Source organism: Muntiacus reevesi, chromosome 2 (assembly GCF_963930625.1).
Source record: "Muntiacus reevesi chromosome 2, mMunRee1.1, whole genome shotgun sequence".
Taxonomy (NCBI): Eukaryota; Metazoa; Chordata; class Mammalia; order Artiodactyla; family Cervidae; genus Muntiacus; species Muntiacus reevesi.
In genome coordinates, this window is record NC_089250.1 from 6,548,881 (window position 1) to 6,569,619 (window position 20,739).

Consider the following 20,739-nt stretch of genomic DNA (forward strand, 5'->3'; position numbering starts at 1 on the left):
GGGTTTGACTCAAGAAATATTTTCTTTTTAATGTTAGGAGGCATTGTTTAAGAATTTAACCATATACTAAAGGGAAAAGGAAGAGGAGGGATACATTAGGAGCTTGGGATTAACTGATACACTATATAAAAAGCAGATAACCAACAAGGACCTACTATACAGCATAGGAACTATACTCAATATTTTGTAATAATCTATAAGGGGAAATAATACCTTTTTAGCTAATACTTTATAATACTTTTTCAGATTACATCTTTATATATAATGGTCTCCAAGAATAGGTGCTGAAAATAGAGGTCAGTACTCTGAAGAGTTTATAACAGTTTTCATATAAAATATATATATTCATATACCTTTGTGAATTAGCCAAATCAGCCTTGTATGAGGAAAGTGGGTAATGAGGTATATGTAGCCCTACAGGTTTGGACAGCTTTCCATAATATTATTAACTGAAAACTGAAGGCTATATAACCCCATTTAGGGGTTCAATATAATCTGACTTGTGTGTTAAAAGCACAGAAAATTTATGCATAAGAAGAGTCTTTAAGAATAGAAACTAAAGGATACAAACTAAAGTGTTATAAACTGTTGTCTCTAGGGAAATAGGGTTATGAATTTTTTTTCTTGCTTTTCTTTATTTTCTACTATTTTTATTATAATAAGCATAGATCACTTTTGTAACAATGATCAGATTTTTTAAAATTCCACAATAATGAATAATTCTAACACTTTTCTAAATCTCCCTTTCTTCACTCCCTGCTCCCCTCCCTCATACCCTCCATCTGTTACAGCAGAGTAACCTTGCTCATCTCAGGTACCTGGCATGAACATCCCCACCTCCAAACACGGGGCAAGATGCCAAAAGGCTTCTCAGCAACCAAAAGAGATGTCCCCATATCGATAAACTAAATCATGTCCATTTTGCTCACAGACAAGCATCTCAGACTAGTACTGATGACTTGTTTACATATACTTCACACACAGCTCTAGCAGACATTGGTATCTGAGTTCAAGTGCACATTTAGAAGAGGCAGTTAGATGAACAGAAAGTACCCACCGCAGGCAGACACAGAGGAAGCAGAGAGAGCTGGCAGAGGTGAAGTGAGGGCAGAGCCCAGACACGACTTCCACGCCGGTAGGTCTGCACAAGGACTCCTCAGGATACAGGGCACAGCTTCTGCCTCCTTGCCAAGGGCAGAAGAAATCCCCGTTCCTAAACTCAGAGAGGATCACAGGGATGGCGATATCCAAGAGAACCAGACACCAAATGCCCAAGCCTTAAAGGAAATAGAAAACAAGTCTGTGGTCAGGATCATCCACATTAAAAGTGGGCATCTTCAAACACAGCTTCAGAGTCTTGGTGACAGAGGCCAGACTTGGGAATGAGGTTATATTCTTGTTCATTTCTACCTTTCCTGCTTTTGAGTGAAACGATGTTGATCTTATATCTGTCAGTCTTCTGGTTTCACTATCTTTTCTTCAATATCTGATCTTATAATTAAGGCACTTATACTACCCCCATTACTTTTTTGCCTCCATGATCCTTAGTACCATTTTCCCCCCTCTTGGTTTCACAATAGTCCTTATATTGAAAAAAACCAACAACTAGAAAAACTGTCTTAATGAACTGTTTTTGGAGGGGCTGTGCCCTTTTATACTGACCAGTTTTTAAACTCTTCATAAAAAAGCCCAAACTTTCAAATGTGAATGGGATAAAGTCAAAAGGAGATGAAAGAAATGGCATTCCTGGTGAAATAGGTCAGATGATTTTCAGATTCCAAAGTGTCCTGATAGTTTTATGTGATCCAATCCAGTTCCTGAAAAAAGCCCTGCCAACAGGTAACAGGTCTTTGAAAACTTTTGAAGCCAAAGGCTCCCTACCAGCCAGCCGATCTCTTACGAAGTTCTTGGCCTCATTAAGAATGAGAAACAGATACCACGGCACCAACCTGTCTCCAAGAACACAATGAGACAAATGTAATTGCTTGTATGAGGGATATAAGTCAGCAACTCCCAAATCATTCATATTTACACCCACTCCATTCTGGTTGTCTTTCCTTTATAATTTGGCCATACATCGATGTCAAGTATATAATTTCATCCGGGGCTTTATCAGTTACCGCCCAGAGCCATGATTATATGGTGGGAACTTCCTCCCCAGGAGCAAGTCTATCTTTAGTATCTTCTTGATAGTTACCTCTTACACGTAAAATCAAAAGGGAAGTCTTGGTTTTCTTATGTGGCTCCAGAATCACTAAATATAACATTTAGAAGCAATTTATCAACTGAAACCATTGACTTCCCAGCTGCCATTACCATTTCTCAAAGCAAAGTGTTCCTATTCCTTTCCTTTGTTATTTTTTTTTTTAATCAAATTACAGTGGAAATTTTAGAGACTTCTACATTGACCACACAATCATGCACTAAGTTCATCTTTCATCTTGCTGGTGTCTAGTCTAATAACAAAGAGATAAAACTGGATTTTGAACAATTAGAAGCACAGCTAGAGGCATACGACTTCTGGAAATATGATCTGGCATATGATTTCTGGAAAAAGTAAACTTTTTACAAGCAAAATAAAAAACAACTCTCCACTCTAGGATTCAAAAGATAATTTATTAGTCAGAGGAGAATCACACACCTATATCCAGTAATATGCTTCTTTTGTTTTTGTGCCTTTTATCTTAAAAATATATTTAAACAAGAAACAAAGATAATATTGAATTTTCCCATAAATTTTGCTTTCTTATTTACAGTGTTACATTGTAAATAACATTCCATTATACACAGATTAAGGACTGCATTACTGTATGTTCTCTTTACATATTCTTTCATAATACAGTACACACAGCTCGAAGCTATGCAGGATTTAAGCTTAGAAAAGCTTGAGGAAGGAAGTACAAACTTTATCAATAAGACTATTATTTAAAAAGGTTCTGACCTTAATTCTCTGCTAGATTGTTTCACTGAAACCATTCTTTGTTAAAGAAAAATGCCCCATATGAGGGATGAGAACAGCAGTTTAAGTCACCACAGGATCCACTTAAACTGGCTAACAAATAAAAACACTTGGTTACTAGCACTGTGATCAGGAGCACGCCACTGTCAATCACTGCAACAAGCAGATTTCCTCTGCAGTTTCAGACACATTACATGTTACATCAACACAGTCCGTACCGCTTTGTGAAATCAACCGTTTCCTGCAACTTTAGGTTTTACCTGTAAACAGTTAAAGCACACATTTTGGGAAGATGATTTAATCATTCCTGGTCTGAGGTTACATAATAAGAAGGAGTTTCTAATTCATTGAAGAAGCGAGCACACGCACGCACACACACTCACACACACAGCATCCCACTCGCCCGCCCAAGACCCGCGTGTCGCCAAGCGCTAACTACAGCAGCACTAGTGTCGCGACGGACGCAAGAGGCTGCGACAGAAGTTATGAAATGAGGAAGGGAAAACATCCAACTTCGTTAGAACCCCGTGGAGCTCGGGTTCGGTGGTGCCCTCGACGCTCCGGGTTCCGCTGGAAGGCTCAGCTCACCGGGCTCTCCAGACGGCAGACCCCACCTTCAATGGCCACGGACTGTCCGGCCACCGCGCCGGGAGGGAGTCTGGAAATATGAGTCTGCGGAGGAGGAGGAGACAAGACTGTTAGAGGCGCCAGCTGTGTTCCCTCCCCTCCACGTGCGACGAAGGGGCAGAACACACCAGAGAATCTTGGCTTCTCTTGGCTCCGAGAATCTCCAGGCTGTGCTGGTGGGTAACTCAGGGGCAGGCAGATCCTGTTCGTTAATATCCTTGGGGATGTTAACTGAGCACCTACTACATGCCAAGCACAGCACTGGCTGGGGACGATTCCGAGATCGGGACAGCATGGAGCTTAGGGTTTAGTCACGCTCAGAACAAGAATGCTTTTCAAGCCAACTATACTGCGCATATTCCAGTTACCCTAAACCGGCAATTGATATACTCTGAACATTCAAAACTGAGAACACCTGATTCGTGTTTATTCCCTCAGTTTACTCCTTAAGAGTTAAGCAGCTTACAAAAATCAGACCACTCAACAACCTCACCTAAGTGAGGGAATGAAAAAAAGAAAAAGAAGAACTTATAAAGTAAGTTAAAGACAGGCATGAGTTCACACAAAATCAAGCCTGAGCTCTGCCCCTGCCTTGGAGGCAGAGGGCTGCCTGGTCTCAGAGCTTTCCGGGGGCAACGAGCAGACAGGGGTCCAGGTGGGAGGATGGGATCATACAGAACAACTGCTCAGAGGAGGAGACTTCCTGGCGTGGAGTCCGGGGAGCTACCCCTCTTGCAGGGCCTTACCCGCAGCAGGTACCGCATACAGTGGACGGGTGAAGACTGCGGTCAGAGAACAAGGGGCTTCGCAAGGCTGTGTATTACAGCATCACGCAAAGGAGGCCAGCAGGCAAATTTCTTCCATGAGGGGTCAGCCAGGAATTCCTTTTTTTTTTTTTTTTTTGATGATCTCTCTTAATCCAGGGATAGATAAATGTTGGAGTTTCTAAGAAGAACAGAGGGACTGTATATCCTTCAGATAATCCTCTCTGATTCTGCTTCTCTACACAAGCTTTTCCTAAGGACTGAACTGAGGGGAGCTCAAGTCCCAGAGTGCAGTTGCTGGATGCGGCTGGGGTGGGGGTGACATCCTCTTGCGCAACCACGTGCTTTAGCTGGAACAACACAGAGGCTAATTGATTTTAATTCTTAGGTCTCACTGCGCAAGTCCTGTGAGAGCACCTGACATAGTTCGCAATTTGGAAAGTTCTGGAAGACAAAATGTTCTCTGGGTACGCAGTGTTTCTGTGTGCAAGGCAGGAAGCCACCTGTAACCTGTGGGACAGAGGTCTGTTAGCTCTGGGGTGGAGACCTGCGCGGCAGGCACGGTGGCACCTCCTGGGAGGGGGTTATCGCTGAGCTCGCCCGCCGTACCCACACCTGTGATGCCATGTCCCAGAGTCTGGCCTCATTACTGCTTGCATCTGACGGTCATACCTGGGGGCATCTTATAAGTACGGATGCATTATACTGGGAAGTCCACAGTAAGACACGCTCATGGACCGCTGTTTCTTGTTGGTGTCTCATTAACCCAGGGGGAGGATTTTGAGGATAACTCGCGGCATCTGAGTCTGCTACCCAGCAGCACTCCTCACAACCAGCCACCTAAGGCTCAAATCCCAATTCCCACAGCTCAGTGCTGTGGGGCCTTTTATTCTTTCAGGAATTCATTAGCATGAAGCCAAAGAATTTTTCCCTCAGGCATCATTCTAACCAAAGACAATCCCGGAGAGAGAAGCCCCTTAGGCCCCTTCATCCCGCATCTCACCCTCTTCAGTCAGGATATGGTCATGTGATTACAATAGGGATCAAGAAGGTGGAAAACTATATAGTGGTTCCTCAATAAATTAAACATAGAATTTTCATATGATCTAACAATTCCACATCACAGCATATACCCAAAACAAGTAAAAGCAGGGATTCAGATATTTGTACACAAGGCTCATAACAGCTTTATTCACAATAGCCAAAACGTAGAAGCAAGCAACCCAAAGTCCATCAAGATATCAATAAGCAAAACATGGTCTGGACATACAATGGAATATTCAGCTTTAAAAAGAATTGACATTCTGACACATGGCACAACATGGGTCAGCTCTGAAGACACTAAGCTCAGTGAAATAAAGTGAAGTGAAGTCGCTCAGTCGTGTCCAACTCTGCGACCCCATGGACTGTAGCCTACCAGGCTCCTCCATCTATGGGATTCTACAGGAGAGAATACTGGAGTGGGTTGCCATTTCCTTCTCCAGGGGATCTTCCCAATCCAGGGGTCGAACCTGGGTCTCCCACATTGCAGGCAGACGCTTTACAATCTGAGCTACCAGGGAAGCTCAGTGAAATAAGCCAGACACAACAGGACAAATATTGCACGGTTCCACTTGTATGAGGTACCTAGAAGCCAAAATTCAGAGATGGGAAGCAGGATGGTGGTTGCCAGGGTCTGGAGGGAGGCAGAATTAGGGAGTCATTCATTAATGGGCACAGTTTCAGTGATGGTTGCACAACAAGGTAAACGTACTAAGTGCCACTGCATCAGTTCAGTCGCTCAGTCGTGTCCGACTCTTTGCGACCCCATGAAAACCGCAGCACGCCAGGCCTCCCTGTCCATCACCAACTTCCGGAGTTCACTCAAACTCATGCCCATCAAGTCGGTGATGCCATCCAACCATCTCATCCTCTGTCGTCTGCTCCCATCCTCTGCTCCTCTTCTCCTGCTCCCAATCCCTCCTAGCATCAGGGTCTTTTCCAATGAGTCAACTCTTCGCATGAGGTGGCCAAAGTATTGGAGTTTCAGCTTCAGCATCAGTCCTTCCAATGAACACCCAGGACTGATCTCCTTTAGGATGGACTGGCTGGATCTCCTTGCAGTCCAAGGGACTCTCAAGAGTCTTCTCCAACACCATAGTTCAAAAGAATCCATTCTTCGGCGCTCAGCTTTCCTCACAGTCCAACTCTCACATTCATACATGAGCACTGGAAAAACCATAGCCTTGACCAGATGGACCTTTGTTGGCAAAGTAATGTCTCTGCTTTTTAATATGCTATCTAGGTAAGTGCCACTGCCTAGTACACCTGAAATGGTTACAATGGTAAATTTCATGTTGTGTATGCATGTGTGCGCGAGTGCTAAGCTGCTTCAGGAATGTCCAACTCTTTGCGACCCTATGGATGTTATATATGTTTTAGCATAATTTTAACAAAAGAAGAAAGCAGAAATGACAATTTTCTTCCTGGTCTAGAACTGTATTCTAGAAGATGGCCTTAGTGGCTGGAATGAACCCACAGTGCAGACCCCAATGGAGAAACATTAACACCAGGTTCTGTTCACAAATAGGTTGAAAATTTCCAATCACATTACTTAAGATATCTGTCCCTAAAAGAGAAGTTCAGAGGAAAATTTATCCTCATGTTTCCTGGAGATACAGAGAGAACCCAATGAGACTTCCTGGCAGGCCAGGCACCAGAAGCAACAGAGAATAAATTAATTTTTAAAAGATCAAAGAGTGACCGCATGTCCAAGCAGACAGCCTGTAACTTGATCAGGGGGATGTCTGTCTTAAAGCAATTTTCTTTTGAGCGTGAAAAAGACCCAGAATTAGAAGGAAGAAACTAGGAGGCCAGGGGACTTGATAACAATCCCTTGAGATCTACAGAAACACAAATGGCCAATCCAAACTCACTTCTAACACTCCCAGCCCTGCCAAGCTTATGACAGAAAAACATCTAAATAAACTGAGCTAAACCACAAAGTATCAAGGAGAGTTAGGAAGGAAGAGAAAAAGGAGTTTGAAAAGATGACAATGGTCTTAAGCTATTTATTAATGATACATGGGCAAAATAATTCAAAAATACATTGAGATTTATATAAATTGAACTGTACACAGAAATGCTCACTCAGACAAACAAGCTGTTAAGATTAACTTCTCAGGATTATTTCTTTCGGAAATTATCACTGAGTCAATTACAAAACACACTGGGCATGATTTTGGTGTTGAGAGGAATAAAATGATTAATCATCCAAATATATGTCAACACTTCACCAGTTTCATCTGTCAACATGATCTTCAAACTCATCAGAAAATATGACCTTGGCCTGGAAAAGTTAGAGCCAAGATGTATTTGATGCTTTCTGTGGAGATTTCAACAGAGCATCAAAAGACATTATAAACAGTGGGGGCTGTTTAAGAGAATATTTTATATGAGTGTTTATCTCTAAAAGTTCTTCTGGAGAAGTGGGCTTGAATTCCTCAAGCCTAAAAATAGACCACTGTCTACAATGAACTTGCATGTCAGCATTTTAAAGTGCAGTGAAGTATTTTACAGAGTGTATAAGGGCTGTGCAGACTCGAGTGTGTCCTACAAGTGTAAGAACTTAACACGGTATCTTTAAAACCAAAGTAGCAAAGTACTGTACTGGAATTCAGAACTACGAGAAATGACACGTGAAAACAGCAGATGCCAAAGCAGCGGCGTCTTGGGTCTTCTCCCTCCATTCCCAGGGAACGCCCCACTCACACACTGCTCTAACAAGGATTCCATGTCTCGTAGCCTCTTCAGTTCTTTCTCCAGGAAAGAGGACCTTTACGGGACCCACCCCTCAATCTAGAAGCTCTTCTAGCTAATACAATTCCCAGCTGAGCATTTCACGGTTTTCGATGCAACTGTTCAGGTCTTGGTTTGTTTGGAATTTTTGAGTCTCTGCAGTTGAAAGCCCAGTGAAGGCGAGAGTTCGTCTTGCACACACTCCTCTGCGTTCCCTGCACTTGTCAGAGTGTCTGACACAAGCATATTCTAGAAATGTTCACTGAGTGGAGAAGTGACTAGAACATACCCTTCGGGGCTATGTTTATGTACAAAGAATCTCAAGCGTTTTCACTCATGTGACCAGTCAGTTTGGTTAAAAAGTCAGTCACACTAATTTGTTACAGTGAAGATTGTTTTTAAATAGATTTTTAAGAAGCATGGACAGGTTCCATTTCCCCACTTTGCAAGTGATTATGGTGTTAGAATGGAGATAGAACCTTAGATTCTGAAGATGCTAATGGCTCCACACTAATGGAACCCAATGGCCTTAAGAGTTAGAATTCTCTGCTTTCTTAATAATTCCCTGAACGGCCAGACAGATCCTTGAGGTTAACACTCCTAGAAGAACTATCACTTTATAGACTGTCTATTCAAAGCCAATAATATTAGGGTTGCATTTTTTTTTTATTAAAACCAAAAGCATTGTATAATAACATATTTAGCCTGAAGACTTCAAAATGAGAAAAAGAAAAATATAATACAGAAATTATATAATTGTTTGATGTCTTAATCACAATCTAAGTAGTAGCCGAGACTTCCTATCATTCATACTCATGTCTTTAAATCTTTTAAGACCACCTTAGTGACTGCTTTTTTGTGGTTTCCAGGAATACTACAAGCACACAATTTAATTTTGAAAGTCTCAAAGCCTCTATTTAGTGGTTATATTTTAATCCATCTTTCCACTCGCCAGAGAGTTGCTTGAGATCTGCCACAGCAGTCAAGGAAGGAAGATTCTCTTAGACAAGTTATTATCCTCCTTTGGTGGGGTCAGGAAAATAAAATATAGACAGACATATTAATAGCTCAAGAAAAAAACAAAGCTCTTGGAAATGTTTTATTCATTGGTTTCATAATTCTGAGCGTTTGGTTTCTGTTTTTTTAAGAAAACAAAAACAAGGTTTTTTCATCAGTCACTGACTAAGAATCCAGAGCACCTTGGATTCTGGGCCACTCTTCTTCCTGGACACAACACTGGACTACATCTCCCAGCCTCCTTTTGCAGTCACTTCAGTGTGGCTTCATGATTGCAATCAGGCTTATAAACCAATCAGGCTTCATCATCTTATCAACCACTCTCCTTGTGCTTTCTCTGATAACCTGAGGCCTATGTGATGTAAGAAACCTGGGACCCTGAATTATAGTTTGGAAGAGAGTCCTCTGCTAATCAGAAACTTCAAGTTGTATTTTATGTGAACGAGAAACACGCTTCTCATTGTGTTTAAACAATTATATATATATTCTGGGGTTTCTTGTTATAGCAGCTGGAGCTATCTTAACCAACAATGATTCCACCCAGGCTTCGTATGTTCTGTGTAACTTCTGCTGGTTACTTAACTTCTTGGGCCCCCATCTCTAAAATGGGGATAGCAACATTTGTCATCAGGTTGACAAGGACTGTATGAGACATTGATGCAATGAGAGCACATGCCAGTAACTGTTAGATTCTTGTTATTCAAACACACACAGCGTTATCAAACACAAAACATCATACAGGACAATCTGACAGATTATTTGACATCCCAGAAGGAGGAAATTCTATTTGAAATGTTTGATATTCTTCAAAAATAGGATGAGATATTTTAATGAAAAATTAGCTGCATGCTAAAAGGTAACAATGAAGAAAATGGACGCTGGTTGGCCAATACTCTGATGCTGCTGTTTTGCTGTCACTGATGCAACAATTAACAATTGCTGAGTATTTACTAACTATTAAGGGCTTTGTTATATACCAGTCTGCTGTATCACTAATCTTCTAAGGCTCAAAAACAATCAGCTCAACATGCTTGGGTGCTACAGAGGAAACCAAAGTGATAGAATACTGGAAAATTTCCTTTTAAGAACATGTTATGCTGTTGGGAAGACAAGTAAGGCCATATAAAATGATCAGAAAACCATTAACAAAGGCACATGATCATACACCAAGAGTTTACAATACTCCAGTGTGCGTTTTCCAACACCAGCAAGCAATTAACTCAAGTCTGCGGATAATGGGGCCTTCCCAAGTGACAAGGGGCTTCCCTGATAGCTCAGTTGGTAAAGAATATGCCTGCAATGCAGGAGACCCCAATTCAATTCCCGGGTCAAGAAGATCTGCTGGAGAAGGGATAGGCTATCCATTCCAGTATTCTTGGGCTTCCCTTATAGCTTAGCTCATAAAGAATCCACCTGCATTGCAGGATACCTGGGTTCAATCCCTGGGTTGGGAAGATCCCCTGGAGAAGGGAAAGGCTACCCACTCCAGTATTATGGCCTGGAGAATTCCATGGACTGTATAGTCCATGGGGTCGCAAAGAGTCAGACATGACTGAGTGACTTTCACTTTCAGGTGGCAAGAGTGGTAAAGAATCTGTCTGCCGATGCAGGAGATGTAAAAGACACAGGTTCAATTCCAGGGTTGGGAAGATCCCCTGGAGGAGGGCATGGCAACCCACTCCAGTATTCTTGCTGGAGCCTGATGGGCAACAGTCCATAGGGTCACAAAGAGTTGGACACACCTGAAGTGACTTAGCACACAGGCAAACTGTGGATATTGTCCTACATTTTAACTCAATCTTGACACTATCTACCAGGAGATAGTCAGTCCCCATGGGTTAAGAACTCAGTCACACAGACCTCCTCCCCATAAGTCCAGATGCCAATCGCTGGTCCAGATTGTCAACGGCACTTCTGGCCCCAGTTATAAATCAGCTGTAAGTAGGAGATTCCCACCACCCTATCCTCGGGTTTGATTAATTTGCTAGAGCAACTGACAAAACTCAGGAAAATAGTTTACATTATTGCAAGAGGATATAATTTAGGAACAGCCAGATAAAAGAGATACATAGGTAAAGAAGGTAGGCAGAGGCTTGGAGCCTTCCATGCCTTCTCTGAAGGCACCAGTCTCCCCAAATCTCCACATTCATATTTTCAGAATCCCTCAGAACATTGCAATTCTGGGATTTTTATGGAGGCATCATTACACAGGTATGAATAATTGAATTATTGGTCACTGGTGACTGAAGTCAACCTCCAGCCCCTCTCTCCTCCTCACAGGTCAGGGGGTGGGGCTGAAATTTCCAACCCTCTACCCATATGGTTGGTTCCCCTGGTAACTAAACCCCAGTCTTAGGTTATCTTGGGGTTTTCCAAAAGCCACCTCATTAAAATAAACTCAGGTATGGTTGAAAGGGTCTTGCTGTGAATAACAAGATACTCATTTTACCTTTATGTCTTTGAAGCAAGACTGAAGACTAAAGATCAAATACTATAACAAAAGATACTCCTAGAGGAGCTAAGATGGTGGAAGAATAGGACAGGGAGACCACTTTCTCCCCTACAAATTCATCGAAAGAACGTTTGAATGCTGAGCAAACTCCACAAAACAACTTCTGATCACTGGCAGAGGACATCAGGCACCCAGAAAAGCAGCCCATTGTCTTCAAAAGGAGGTAGGACAAAATATAAAAGATAAAAAGAGAGACAAAAGAGTTAGGGATGGACACTGGTCCTGGGAAGGGAGTCATAGTATAGTAGAGGAAGTTTCCAAACACCAGGAAACCCTCTCACTGGCGGGTCTGGGGGAAGTTTTCGAATCTCAGAGGGCAACCTAACCGGGAGGAAAAATAAATAAAACCCACAGAATACATGCCTAAAAGCAACTCCCAGCAGAAAAGTACCCCAGACGCTCGCATCCGCCATCAGCAAGTGGAGCCTGAACGGAGGGGAGTGGGCAGCAGTGCTTAGGAACAAAGAAGGACTGAGCAATTCCAGAGAAGAGCTAGCCGGCGGCGGACTGGCCCATCCCCCGCCAGAGGCAGGAGGCGCGCGTGGGGGCGGGGGGTGGGGGTGGCAAACGCGGCCCCAGAGACGGCATTCCCTACCAAACTGCAAACAGGTTCCCAGGTTCTAACCAAAGGCTTCCTGAGATTCTGGATGGTTGACATCCCCCGGGAGGGTCGCAGCTAGAGGCCAGCTCCCCAGAACAGACACAAGGCATACTTGACCTGCGCATGGGAACTTGAGGCTGGGACCGCGGAGGGGAGAAGCCGCACCGCACATGGGGAGAGTGTGTCCGTCAAGCTCCTGGCGGCCTGAGCAGCTCAGGCCGGGGAAGGCACAAAACGCAGCCCCAACTGAGTCTGCGATTTTGTGGAGTACTCAAAAACTGGGACCGCAACACAGGGCCTGCTCCCTATAGAGCAGTCTGGAACCTGAGCAGTGTAGATGGGGAAAACACACACGCCGTGAGCGGGGGCAAACCCAGTGTGGCCAGAACACTGTGAGTGCTCCCCACACACGCCAGTGATATCCGCCTGCAGCGCCCCTCCCTCCCCACAGCATGACTGAACAAGCGAACCTAAACAAGAGACCACCTCTGCCCGCTTATGTCAGGGCGGAAATCAGACACTGAAGAGACCAGCAAACAGAAGCCAAATAAATAAAGGGAACCGCTTCAGAAGTGACAGGTGCAACAGATTAAAATCCCTGTAATTAACACCGACTGCACCAGAAGGGGCCTATAGATATTGAGAAGTGTAAGCTGGAACAAGGAGCTATCTGAAACTGAACCAAACCCACACTGTCCACAACAGCTCCAGAAATTCCTAGACATATATTTACTATTTTTTGTTTTTTTAATTAAAAATTTTTTTTTCTTTTTCTTCTTTTTTTTAAATTATACATTCTTTTTATTTTCTTTTAAAATTCCCTATTACTCCTTTATTACTCCTTAATTTTCATTTTCATATATTTTTAATTAAAATTTTTTTTCTTTTTTCTGTTTTTTTCTTTTAAAGTCCTCTATTACTCCTTAATTTTCATTTTCATATATTTTTACTATTTTTTAATTAAAAATTTTTTCTTTTTCTTTTATTTTCTTTTAAAGTCCTCTATTACTCCTTAATTTTCATTTTTATTTCACTATAACCTTGCAAAAAAAAAAGACCCTATTTTTAAAGCAAGCTTCATATAAATTTCTTAAATTTTTTGTTTTTGCTTTTAATATTGTAGTTTTAAAGAGTCTAACCTCTACTCTAGATTTTTAATTCTTTGTTTTTCAGTATTTGATATCAATTTTGGACATTTAAGAATCCAATATTCAGTACCCATTTTTACTCAGGAGTGTGATGATTACTCTCTCCCCCTTTTGACTCTCCTTTTTCTCCCCCAGATCACCTCTATTTCCTCCCTCCCCCTTCTCTTCTCAATCCAATTCTGTGGATCTCTGTGGGTGTTCTGGGTAACGGAGAATACCCAGGGAAAAGAGTACTGTGTAGATCTGTCTCTCTCCTCTTGAGTCCCCCTCTTTCTCCCCCTGCTCATCTCTATCTCCTTCCTCCCTCTCCTCTTCTTCATGTAACTCTGTGAACCTCTCTGGGTGTCCCTCACGGGGGAGAATCTTTTCACCATTAACCCAGAAGTTTTATTATCAGTGCTGTATAGTTGGAGAGGTCTTGAGCCTACTGGAAGAATAAGACTGAAACCCAGAGGCAGGAGACTTAAGCCCAAAACCTGAGAACACCAGAGAACTCCTGACTACAGGGGACATTAAGTAATAAGAGATCATCCAAAAGCTTGCATACCTACACTGAAACCAACCACCACCCAACAGCCAATAAGTTCCAGAGCAAGACATACCACACAAATTCTCCAGCAATGCAGGAACATAACCCTGAGCGTCAACATACAGTCTGCCCAAAGTCACACCAAACACATAGACCCATCTCAAAACTCACTACTGGGCACTCCATTGCACTCCAGAGAGAAGAAATCCAGTTCCACGCACCAGAACACCGACGCAAGCTTCCCTAACCAGGAAACCTTGACAAGCCAATCGTCCAACCCCACCCATTGGGAGAAACCTCCACAATAAAAAGGAACCACAGACCACCAGAATACAGAAAGGCCACTCCAAACACAGCAATCTAAACAAGATGAAAAGGCAGAGAAACACCCAGCAGGTAAAGGAACATGAAAAATGCCCACGAAGCCAAACAAAAGAGGAGGAGATAGGGAATTTAGAGGAAAAGAATTTACAATAATGATAATAAAAATGATCCAAAATCTTGAAAACAAAATGGAGTTACAAATAAGTAGCCTGGAGGCAAGGATTGAGAGATGCAAGAAATGTTTAACAAGGACCTAGAAGAAATAAAAAAGAGTCAATTAAAAATGAATAATGCAATAAATGAGATCAAAAACACTCTGGAGAGAACCAACAGTAGAATAACAGAGGCAGAGATAGGATAAGTGAGGTAGCAGAAAAAAATGGTGGAAATAAATGAAGCAGAGAGGAAAAAAGAAAAAAGAATTAAAAGAAATGAGGACAATCTCAGGGACTCTGGGACAATGTGAAACACCCCAACATTCGAATTATAGGAGTCCCAGAAGAAGAAGACAAAAAAAAAAAAAAAAAGGCCATGAGAAAATACTCGAGGAGATAATAGCTGAAAACTTCCCTAAAATGGGGAAGGAAATAGCCACCCAAGTCCAAGAAACCCAGAGAGTCCCAAACAGGATAAACCCAAGGCGAAACACCCCAAGACACATATTAATCAAATTAACAAAGATTAAACACAAAGAACAAATATTAAAAGCTGCAAGGGAGAAACAACAAATAACACATAAAGGGACTCCCATAAGGGTAACAGCTGATCTATCAATAGAAACTCTTCAGGCCAGAATGGAATGGCAGGACATACTTGAAGTAATGAAAGAGAAGAACCTACGACCCAGATTACTGTACCCAGCAAGGATCTCATTCAGGTATGAAGGAGAATTCAAAAGCTTTACAGACAAGCAAAAACTGAGAGAATTCAGCACCACCAAACCAGCTCTCCAACAAATGCTAAAGGATCTTCTCTAGACAGGAAACACAGAGAGGCTGTATAAACGCGAACCCAAAACAACAAAGTAAATGGCAACGGGACCACACCTATCAATAATTACCTTAAATGTAAATGGGTTGAATGCCCCAACCAAAAGACAAAGACTGGCTGAATGGATTCAAAAACAAGACCCCTATATATGCTGTCTACAAGAGACCCACCTCAAAACAAGGGACACATACAGACTGAAAGTGAAGGGCTGGAAAAAAATATTTCACGCAAACAGAGACCAAAAGAAAGCAGGAGTTGCAATACTCATATCAGATAAAATAGACTTTCAAATAGAGGCTGTGAAAAGAGACAAAGAAGGACACTACATAATGATCAAAGGATCAATCCAAGAAGAAGATATAACAATTATAGATATATATGCATCCAACATAGGAGCACTGCAATAGGTAAGGCAAATGCTAATGAGTATGAAAGGGGAAATTAACAATAACCAAATAATAGGTGGAGACTTTAATACCCCACTCACACCTATGGATAGATCAACTAAACAGAAAATTAACATGGAAACACAAACTTTAAATGACACAATGGACCAGCTAGACCTAATTGATATCTATAGGACATTTCACCCCAAAACTATCAATTTCACCTTTTTCTCAAGTGCACATGGAACCTTCTCCAGAATAGATCACATCCTGGTCCATAAATCTAGCCTTGGTAAATTCAAAAAAATTGAAATCATTCCAGTCATCTTTTGTGACCACAATGCAGTAAGATTAGATCTCAATTACAGGAAATAAAACTATTAAAAACTCAAACATATGGAGGCTAAATAACACGCTTCTGAATAACCAACAAATCATAAAAGAAATCAAAATATGCATAGAAATGAATGAAAATGAAAACACAACAACCCAAAACCTATGGGACACTGTAAAAGCAGTGCTAAGGGGAAGGTTCATAGCAATACAGGTTTACCTCAAGAAATAAGAAAAAAGTCAAATAAATAACCTAGCTCTACACCTAAAGCAACTAGAAAAGGAAGAAATGAAGAACCCCAGGGTTAGTAGAAGGAAAGAGATCTTAAAAATTAGAGTAGAAATAAATGCAAAAGAAACAAAAGAGACCATAGCAAAAATCAACAAAGCTAAAAGCTGGTTTTTTAAAAAGATAAACAAAATTGACAAACCGTTAGCAAGACTCATTAAGAAACAAAGGGGGAAGAACCAGATCAACAAAATTAGAAATGAAAATGGAGAGATCACAACAGACAACACTGAAATACAAAGGATTATAAGAGACTACTACCAGCAGCTCTATGCCAATAAAATGGACAACTTGGAAGAAATGGACAAATTCTTAGAAAAGTATAACTTTCCAAAACTGAGCCAGGAAGAAATAGAAAATCTTAACAGACCCATCACAAGCATGGAAATCGAAACTCTAATCAGAAATCTTCCAGCAAGCAAAAGCCCAGGACCAGATGACTTCACAGCTGAATTCTACCAAAAATTTAGAGAAGAGATAACACCTATCCTACTCAACCTCTTCCAGAAAATTGCAGAAGGAGGTAAACTTCCAAACTCATTCTATGAGGCCACCATCACCCTAATTCCAAAATCAGACAAAGATGCCACAAAAAAGAAAACTACAGGCCAATATCACTGATGAATATAGATGCAAAAATCCTTAACAAAATTCTAGCAAACAGAATCCAACAACATATTAAAAAGATCATACATGAATGCAAGAATTCTTTAATATCCACAAATCAATCAATGTAATATACCACATTAACTAATTGAAAGATAAAAACCATATGATTATCTCAAAAGATGCAGAGAAAGTCTTTGACAAAATTCAACACCCATTTATGATAAAAAGAACATACCTCAACATAATAAAAGCTATATATGACAAACCCACAGCAAGCATTACCCTCAATGATGAAAAATTGAAAGCATTTCCCCTGAAATCAGGAACAAGACAAGGGAACCCACTCTCACCACTACTATTCAACATAGTTTTGGAAGTTTTGGTCACAGCAATCAGAGCAGAAAAAGAAATAAAAAGAATCCAAATAGGAAAAGAAGAAGTGAAACTCTTACTGTTTGCAGATGACACGATCCTCTACATAGAAAACCCTAAAGACTCTACCAGAAAATTACTAGAGCTAATCAACGAACATAGTAAAGTTGCAGGATATAAAATTAACACACAGAAATCCCTTGCATTCCTATATACTAACAATGAGGAAACAGAGAAATTAAGGAAACAATACCATTTACCATTGCAACAAAAAGAATAAAATACTTAGGAGTATATCTACCTAAAGAAATGAAAGACCTATACATAGAAAACTATAAAACACTGATGAAAGAAATCAAAGAGGACACAAACAGATGGAGATATATACTGTGTTCATGGATTGGAAGAATCAATATTGTAAAAATGAGTATACTACCCAAAGCAAGCTATAGATTCAATGCAATCCCTATCAATCTACCAAAGGTATTCTTCACAGAACTAGAACAAATAATTTCACAGTTTGTATGGAAATACAAAAAACCTTGAATAGCCAAAGTAATCTTGAGAAAGAAGAAGGGAACTGAAGGAATCAACCTGCCTGACTTCAGGCTCTACTACAAAGCCACAGTCATCAAGACAGTATGGTACTGGCACAAAGACAGAAATATAGATCAATGGAACAAAATAGAAAGCCCAGAGATAAATCCACGAACCTATGGACACCTTATCTTCGACAAAGGAGGCAAGAATATACAATGGAAAAAAGACAACCTCTTTAACAAGTGGTACTGGGAAAACTGGTCAACCACCTGCAAAAGAATGAAACTCGAACACTTTCTAACACCATACACAAAAATAAACTCAAAATGGATTAAAGATCTAAATGTAAGACCAGAAACTATAAAACTCCTAGAGGAGAACACAGGCAAAACACTCTCCGACATAAATCACAGCAGGATCCTCTATGATCTGCCTCCCAGAATATTGGAAATAAAAGCAAAAATAAACAAATGGGACCTAATCAAACTTAAAAGCTTTTGCACAACAAAGGAAACTATAAGCAAGGTGAAAAGACAGCCTTCAAAATGGGAGAAAATAATAGCAAATGAAGCAACAGACAAAGGATTAATCTCAAAAATATACAAGCAACTCCTGAAGCTAAATTCCAGAAAAATAAATGACCCAATCAAAAAGTGGGCCAAAGAACTAAACAGACATTTCTCCAAAGAAGACATACAGATGGCTAACAAACACAAGAAAAGATGTTCAACATCACTCATTATCAGAGAAATGCAAATCAAAACCACAATGAGGTACCATTACACGCCAGTCAGGATGGCTGCTATCCAAAAGTCTACAAGCAATAAATGTTGGAGAGGGTGTGGAGAAAAGGGAACCCTCTTACACTGTTGATAGGAATGCAAACTAGTACAGCCACTATAGAGAACAGTGTGGAGATTCCTTAAAAAACTGGAAATAGAACTGCCATATGATCCAGCAATCCCACTTCTGGGCATAGACACTAAGGAAACCAGATCTGAAAGAGACATGTGCACCCCAATGTTCATCGCAGCACTGTTTATAATAGCCAGGACATGGAAGCAACCTAGATGCCCATCAGCAGATGAATGGATAAGGAAGCTGTGGTACATATTCACCATGGAATATTACTCAGCCATTAAAAAGAATTCATTTGAATCAGTTCTAATGAGATGGATGAAACTGGAGCCCATTATACAGAGTGAAGTAAGCCAGAAAGATAAACACCAATACAGTATACTAATGCATATATATGGAATTTAGAAAGATGGTAATGATAACTCTACATGCAAAAAAAAAAAAAAGAGACACAGATGTACAGAACAGACTTTTGGACTCTGTGGGAGAAGGCAAAGGTGGGATGTTCTGAGAGAATAGTATTGAAACAAGTATACTATCAAAGTGAAACAGATCACCAGCCCAGGTTGGATGCATGAGACAAGTGCTCAGGGCTGGTGCACTGGGAAGACCCAGAGGGATGGGATGGGGAGGGAGGTGGGAGGGGGGATCGGGACAGGGAACACATGTACACCCATGGCTGATTCATGTCAATGTATGGCAAAAACCACTACAATATTGTAAAGTAATTAGCCTCCAACTAATAAAAATAAATGGAAAAAAAAAAAGATACTCCTATCGCTTTTTTCACTTAGAAGTTCCAAGGGTGGGGAGCTGTGAGTCAGGAACCATGGAGGAAGAACAAATATGTATTTTTTACAGTAAATCACAATATCACAGATATCCTGCCACAAATACCACGGGAGGTCAAGAGACAGAGGACGGATGTGGATCAAGGAGGTGGGGCAGACTTTCCAGAGGCCACACACTGGAAGGCAAAGAGAACGGGACAGCAGTGGGACACAAAAAGGATGTCTTGAGCCTGCAGAAAGGAGAGCTGACAAGTTTGTCTGGTTTGAGCCACGTGGTTATTTCCAACTTTTCAAAACATGATAGAAAAAATTTTTAAATAGAGAAGGTACACACAAAGCATCTTGATTTTTAGCTACCTGGGCAACCCTTGCATTTCCTCACCAGAGTAAAGTCACAGCTACCTTCTTTAGCAGGGCACTTCTGGTTGTAGTTTTCCACTAGTGGGGCCGTGTCCTGCCTACGGCGTGTGCTCAGATGGCCTGAACATCTGTGGCTGTCTCTCAGCGGGTTACTACTATTGGTCCATTGGGGTCAGACAGTGGCAGCCTGATCCTTCCATCATACGGCTCTCCCTTCAACCTTTACCTAATGGTTTTGCAACCACAGAACCAGCCCCAAACTGGCCCTGTCCTGTTTCTAACAAGATACTGAATTATTTTCCAGGGACAACAGAATGAAACCTCAAGTCATGCAGCAGAAGCATGCAGGAGATTTTTGATCTCAGACAACTTGGAACCAAAGTTGTTCCCCTTCCCAACTCTGTGAACTCTAGAGACAACCTGGTGAACTCTAGGGCCCTCTGAGAAGTGGAGGGTCTGCTGTCCAGGAAGATCCAGTGCTGAAGCCCCTCTCCCACACCCTACCATGAATGGCCAAGCCCCAGAGCCCTCAGATCACAACCTGCCCCAGCAGAGCTTCCACACACCAACCTTTTCCGCTCCCTAAGAAAAGTCTGACCAAATCCCAGATGGGGGGACAAGTTTAAACCATTTTTTCTGGCCCCTTGCCGGTCGCCCTTGCAACAAGCTTTTCTTTTCTCAGAAGCTGGTGCCATAGCACTGACTTCGATGTGCTTCAGCAGTGAGTCCATTGCTTAGCCCGTTTGAGTAGCCACTAATAATCACTGCCTAGGCCCTGTTATTTTGAGAGTTACTAACAGGTGGTTTCCTGATTCTGTTACTGTCGATACAGAAATAGCTGGAATTCTTCTATAAAGAACTTTCTCAACTTTTGGTATTCTAAAACAAACTGCATATAAGAAAGGAAGGATAAACACTAGATTCTTTTACTTCCTTTTCAGGGTTCAGAATAA

The 20,739-nt window shown here is 41.3% G+C and overlaps 1 protein-coding gene across 3 annotated transcripts in view; it reads right to left on the minus strand.

Annotated features, from left to right (window-relative positions):
* Positions 1–2,604: 2,604 nt before the first annotated feature.
* TASP1 (taspase 1) overlaps positions 2,605–20,739 on the minus strand; it is a 251,874-nt gene continuing 233,739 nt past the window's right edge. For all 3 annotated transcript variants that reach the window (XM_065919536.1, XM_065919537.1, XM_065919538.1), the window contains one exon: positions 2,605–3,631. In XM_065919536.1, coding sequence (XP_065775608.1) covers positions 3,539–3,631 — 93 coding nt within the window. In that variant the 3' untranslated portion in view covers positions 2,605–3,538. The remainder of the gene's footprint in view (positions 3,632–20,739) is intronic.